The sequence below is a fragment of the Dufourea novaeangliae genome, unplaced genomic scaffold (assembly GCF_001272555.1).
Source record: "Dufourea novaeangliae isolate 0120121106 unplaced genomic scaffold, ASM127255v1 scaffold89, whole genome shotgun sequence".
Classification (NCBI taxonomy): Eukaryota; Metazoa; Arthropoda; class Insecta; order Hymenoptera; family Halictidae; genus Dufourea; species Dufourea novaeangliae.
The window spans coordinates 5,141,022-5,147,986 of NW_015373988.1; the positions used below are offsets into that span (position 1 = coordinate 5,141,022).

Below are 6,965 nucleotides of genomic sequence, written 5' to 3' on the forward strand. Positions count from 1 at the left end.
GAGCATAGAAAAGAAAGTACAAGTTAAACAATTTTTAAATAAAACTTGCTCAAGTAAACCGTTCCTAATAAATGTATAAATTCAGGCAGAAATTTAACATCGAACTAGTAATATTTGTTGATTATCTTCATTCATGAAAGCACATTCAAACCTCTTAGTTTGCACTTTTGTAATGTACAAGATTCTAAAATATACAATGCAATCATATCTACAGTATTTGAAACAAAAGATTAATTTCACGTGTTCCCTCCATGATTGCAATCTCGCTGGAAAGCTGGGAATTTCTATAAACACCCTGGGTTTTTAGGACAGAATCTTTCGAAAACTAGATTCACACCCAGAGTCTCGAAATATCTCCTCCATCGAGCGGAACGGGGAACGACAAAGTAGAGTAAATCCTCGATGAGGGTTCGAAGGCTCCTCGGGACCGAACATTGAATATTTCATGAACTACTGCTCATATGCGGCTGAAACAAATATCATTGGCTTCGGAATTCTAAGCTCTATCACTGTGCTGAACATAATTAAAAAGTCAGTGTTACACCTGGGAACCTAGTTCCACCCCCAGGACCAGAGTCTGGAACTATCTCCTCCATCGAGCGGAACGGGGAACGACAAAGTAAACATCGGGCTGAAACCTTTATCGATCCGAAAATCGTCCAAGTGGCTGCATACGATGGCTACGTGCGCGAGTCGCGGACGATTCGACGAATAATTGCGTCCGAAGTGGCGCGTTTCAGCGTAAAAATCTCCGGATAGAGAGTCCGGTGCAGCCCAGAGAGAAACAGAGAGAAAGAGAACGCGTTTCGCCGGGGATACCGAATCGATTGATCGGCCAAGCGTGGATACTCGTAGACACACCGAGCGGAAACGCAACGGAGAATAAACCGTGGATAAAAAACGGCGCGGATAAGAGTACCTCGCGGTGTATTCCGCGAGAAACGTGGACGGGACGTTGTGCGCGAAACCTCTACAAAGGTCGTCGCTGGAAATTCGATCATTTCTTTTTCCATCCATTCGTTGTTTGAATCCTCAGGTCCGAAAACGAGACTGACGAACGAATCCATTTACGGGGCGAGTATAAACTGTTTCTACGAAGAAGGAAGCTTCGAATTTGATTGCACGACCTAGTACAGTAAATCCTCGATGAGGGTTCGAAAGCTCCTCGGCACTTAACATTAAATATTTCATAAACTAATGGCCATATGCGAGTGAAATAAATATCATTAGTTTCAGTATTCCAAACTCGATCACTGTATTAAACATAATTAAAAAGTTGGTGTTACACTTGGGGACGTATTCTTGACAGTGCCGAGGAGGCTGCGAACACTTATGATTTACTATAGATTAGAAAAAGAGGGTGACTGTTCAGGTACGAAGATGAGTCATGATGTTAGCTCAAAGAACTTCAGGAAGCTATGGAAGTCCTTGTAAACTGTCCAGTATAGTTGGATAATCCATCTTCATTGGAGCCAATCCGATTTTGTAAAGAGACACGATGTAATTTACTGTAGGAACAACGTGAACAGAAGTTTGTTTTTTGGCCACGTGAATTGGTAGCAAGGCAAGAAGAATGGCACCGATCATGGATGATATTACGATAACGAAGGATCGCGTTGAAAGAGATTTCCAACGACTCCCGTGAAAAACACCACCGGCGGATAGGAGCATCGTATTTGAGATCGAACGAGCGAGTGGCGGGATTGTTATCGCGGTGCAAATATAATTCACGGGAATCAATACCGTTCCATCATCCGGCTGTGTCTTTCCTATTACGCGTCTGCCTCTGTTTTGTCATGTCCAGGGCGGAACCGTGATGGACAATGAAGATGATTCATTTTCGACACGTTTCAAACAGGCAGTCGACAATGATCGGGCCGATAATAACGAAACTCAAGTAATGCGACGCATTCGTGCTTTATTTCGAAATATTTATTAGATACCCCGCATCCCCCACGCTCTCGTTATCTCTGTTCCCCCCTCCCCTCCTCTGTTTGGCAGTCGAATGGGTACCACATTGATCGCTGGCCATTATCACGGATTCAATTGGACGCTTCGGCATTCGATAATCCTACTCATAAAGCTAGCTTCAGACGTCATTTTCGATAAATAAATATAAACACAGCCCTACTTGCTTTTGAACTTCCTTAGTAAATTTCCAAAGATCTCTGTTCCTGACCCCTCCAAACACGTTCCTTATTATAATTCTTCTAGAACAATGTTTCCCAATGTGGGGGAATTTGAATACTTTAGGGGACAAAATTAAGAAATCATTGACATTCATTACCTTATCGAGAACAGTTTTATCTATGTGCCTTTTTTATTCGAGGCAGCTATTAATGTTAAACTTTTTCAGAACTTGGTTTACTACTAGATGCTAGGGGGGCATCGAGATCTTTGAAGCGTTCAGGTGAATAAAAGTATTCTGCAATTTCACAACTATCACAAGCAGTATACTAATGTATTTGGCACTTGAGCACAAATAAGATTACAAATCAGCGAGGTATTCGTCATTCGAATACTTTTTGAAATGCTTTTTACTCATCACTGGTCCCATCACGTTCTCAACGCGTCCACAACAAGACGTTGCGAACTCCCGGCGCGGGCGACGGAAGCATCATGAACGATTCCACGCAGCGTGTGTCTCTTTCATCGAGGGTTCCCGCGGATCGAAACATTTCGTACACAAGAGTGTTCCCCGGCCGTAAGGTGTACGAGTCACGGAATTAACGTCGTTACCTTTTACGGCCGCCTCGTCTGCAGAAACTGATTCGTTGTAAGGAGAAAAACGAGCGAGGACAGCACGTAACACGACGAAACACCGTCGTTGTCGCGCGGCGTTTCACGATCGTCGGGGACGGAGAAAACCGTTTTCTACAGGGTTGAAGGGGAGGGGACGGATGGTGGCGCGAAACGTGGACTCTCGGGGATGGAGGCGACGACGATGGAGGGAGGCAAATAGAGCTTTTTCGAAGACCTTTGTCAGCGTTTAGTACTCAGACGACCGTAAGAATTTTTCCGCGAGCGTCGCGATCTACCGTATGGTTTAATGGCTATGCACATGTTTTTCGTAGACGGCGGAGGTTTTTCTCGTAAATTCCGCGGGTTACCCATTCGTCGACGTTAATTCGCTCGTAGGGGTGGCGCTTCACGTATACTCCCGAATAGTTTGAACGCGTTTCGAATAAATTTTTCGTGGCTTCGGTTTATCTGTCTTCTTACGGGAAGAGTTACGGTATTTCGTTCCTCTTTGATAGTAAATATTTCAGAATTTTTTTGTATTCTAGATCTCAGCGAAGTATCCACTATTATTTTGTCTGAAGTTTCAAGTGTTCTAAGAATTCTCTTATTTGGTTAGAGGATCATACGTGGTACCGTACAATCTTCTTAAATTGACACTGTCAATAATTTATAGTTTTATCTACACGAGTACAGGTTTATAGAGCCCACTCGATGTATATTGGAGACTTTTGCCTGGTAGCTAACCGATTACATCACCTCCATCTTCGCGATCATTTGATACTTTTCATATACCAGGTCTAACAGTCAGGCAATAAACTTTTAGAGAAAACTAGATGGATTTTATTAGACAGAACAGAACATCGACTATCATTTCCGCCTACAGTAATCTTCCGTTACGTCATTCTGTTTCTAATAGTTGCCCTCCCACAGTATCTTCCATATTACCAAAAAAATGTGTCAACTCTTGCCTGCTTCGTAATAACTGCCACGAAACAAACCTCGTGACCTATCGTCATCATTGCTCAAAGTGAAACTGAAAATGAAAACAGGTGAATGTCTCTTCGATGGCATTGCAAATACTTATTGGACGGTGTCGTAAATGTCACCTAACAGTCCAGAAACGGAAATTCCTGATCAACATTGGCAATCGATAACCAAAACCACACAATGACGCGAACGTTACGCTGGAAGTGAAATTTTAAAATGGAAACAGGTGAATATCATGTCGATGGTATGTCGAGTACCCATTCATTGGATGATGGCATAAATGTCACAGTCCAGAAATCGAAATTCCTGATCAACATTCCGGGTCAATAACGAAAACCAGATGATTACGCGATCGTTACGCAAGATCGGGAATATCTTGGACGTCGATGTGTCCAGTAGAGAATCAACTTTCGTCCAAAGGAGAATGGGCGGGGGGGGGGCGAGGTGACCGTAAAATCGGATCTCAGCGTTTCGAAATCCGTCGCACGCGGTCCCGAGAAAATTCTGCGGGAAAATTTTCTCCCCCGGCCCGGTGTCGTTTAATTTGCATCTACTTGCGGACTTAATGATCGTAGACGCGCGTTGTTCCCGCGTAGTCGTGGGCACCTGTGGGGCTGGCGCGTAATGAAATTCGAGAGGAAAATCAGCGTGAACGGGTTCCGCCGCGAGCCGGAGTCGAGAGGCCGACATTTCGAACGTGACGTGGCCAGTCCCATCATTTTATGCAAATAAAAGGAGAACGCTTGATTTCCCTTGGTGTTAGGCAACGACGACGACGACGACGACGTCGCCGTCGACGATGGAGCACGGCCAGATGCTGACCGGAAACGCGACCTGTGGTTCGACTGGCTTTTTGGATTATTCTCTTAATGGGAACAGATACATGAGCGCGCTCCTGTCGTGAGCAAAAATACACTGAAAATAGTCGAATGACTTTTACATTTTCTCGACCGAAGTAGCTATTAAAGGAAGTAAGGATAAATCGTGTAATCTGTATACATGTTACAGTAGAAGCGTTAATTCAGTAAATGTATGTATTTCCTAATCAAAGTATGCACTTACTAATTTGGTTAGTTAATGCATTCACGAGGAACGAAATTTATAGTTATGCTAGTAAATGAATACATTTACTAGAAATAGTATATATTCTTATATTCGGTTCATACTTTTGTTGAAATCGTATGTAAATGCATACGTTGACTAGTATGTGTATAGTATTAAGTAAGTGTATATATTGCCATCTCCAGGGGGCGAAAAAGTGCCCTAATAACCGGGGACAAATATAATAATATAATATATATCTATTTTTTATTTTTTTACAATTTAATGTAAAAATTTTGTTTAAAAAATAATTGTGTCAAATCCCGAAGTCCACGCGATCAATCGATAGTTACGAGAGGTGTGCATCGAAATTTCATAAGTGTTCGTCACGCGAACAGTTCGAGGCGAATGCAAGGTGCGATGTAAGTGGTACAGTATCAATGGAAAAATTTCTCCAAGTAGTTCAACAAAAAACAACTCGTGAGAATTTTCATCCGGTACTTCACCCTCGGATCTTTAAAGTTTTCAAAATAAGCACAAGTTCATTTCCCTAAAAGGAAAAAAGCAGAGGAAAAAAAGGAACGAAACCCGAGAGGATTTCATTCCCCGGTGTTTCCACGCGTTTTCAAGCGCGTAACCACCCCCGCGGCACCACCGCAATTTCCCCCCCCTTTGCGCGGCTGGGTACCGTCGTTCGTACGGAAACAGTGGTCGCACTTAACCAGCCGGCATCAATTCCCGCGGGACCATGGAGGGCACGTGTCAGGGAATACGTGTTTACATCGTCCTGGGACTCCCCCGCTCGACAGAGCGCCAGCGTTCCCAACTATGCACGTCCCGTGCGTTTCTGGTGTGCATATAAACTCTACGTCTCTCTTCGATCGGTTTACACCTGTCGTCGTCGCGCGTGTCCCCTCTTATCTCTGTCTCCTCTTGTCCCGTCGCAGACGGATCGTTCAACGGCCCTCCGTCAACCGACGATCTCTCCATTAAGATAATGAAACCGATATATACATATATGGCGACATCGAGCCTCCATGCACGTGACTTATCATCAGTTAAGCCGCCCAGAGTATATACGTAAAGATCCTAGAAACCCCACCGTGTGTGTGGTTTCAAGTCACCAGTTCGATTTTCGTATTTTTTTTTTTCCCCCTCTTATAAACACGCGGGATCGACGAGATTCGCCGGCTTACTCACCCAGAACACTCAGCAGAACGTAAACGAAGCACACCGGGACACTCGGTGACCGCATTTTTTTTTTTCACCTGCGATCCTTCGAACACATCCGCACATACACACACACACGCACAGTGTTCACCGAGCGGCGGTCTCACGCGAACCAGATGACGACACGCACACGATCGAGGGTGCCGGTTGTTGGAGAACGATACACAGAAAATGAATCGGTTAGGTACGCGAGATCGGCGTGTGGACGTACTCGACGTGACGAAGTCCACGCGGAAACTGGCGGTTTCCGATGGCACGCTGCCGCTAGTATTCCCAACACTTGGTGCCAGAACCGAGCCGTATGCTCGGCGACTTTTGCTTTTGCCTCACGGTTTGCCCCTCGTGGCCCGGCTGTTACCCGGCCAGCTCCCTTCGCCCGTGGTGGGAAGAGGGAAAGGAAGCGGCGGGTGGAGGCGCGCTTACAGCCGACCCGCTACTCAGACCCGTGACCGCCTTCGTGCGGATCGCTCCTCTTTACTCGTCCCTCGGACAGACGATTGTCTTTGGGTATGTGGAGTCTGATCAACGGGGATTTTACGTAGAAATGGTTTATTGTTAATCTTGACAATAATTCCATGGGATCCCTACGAAGGTAATACCTTTCTGACCCCTTCATAGAAATCCGATTCCTAATATTGCATAAATTATTCCTAAATTACCAAATGTTTGTTTTTACATCTTTCATTAAAAATAATATGTGAAATTAGTCCGAATCCAGGTAAGATTAAAATTACGAGGTTTGTCTAGACGGTAACGATGTTGGAAACCTGGCGAGTAATATAGTATACCGATGGTATAATGCATTGAGGATTAGACTTCGGATTTTATGCATTTATTGCCTGTAGGGCTCTGTGAAATGTGATAAAAAACAAAACTTTCTTCGGGTACAACGGGATTTCTATTTTATTGTGAACCCAATAAGATACTTAGGAGGAGAAATAAATATCTACATTTGCTACTGTTTT

The 6,965-nt window shown here is 44.3% G+C and overlaps 1 protein-coding gene across 1 annotated transcript in view; it reads right to left on the reverse strand.

Moving 5' to 3' along the window:
- The window catches only part of LOC107187467, a 54,474-nt gene extending 48,449 nt beyond the window's left edge, over nt 1-6,025 (reverse strand). Inside the window, exon 1 of the mRNA XM_015575572.1 lies at nt 5,971-6,025. Within this exon, the coding sequence (XP_015431058.1) occupies nt 5,971-6,025 (55 nt within the window). The remainder of the gene's footprint in view (nt 1-5,970) is intronic.
- Between the last annotated feature and the right edge of the window lie 940 nt (nt 6,026-6,965).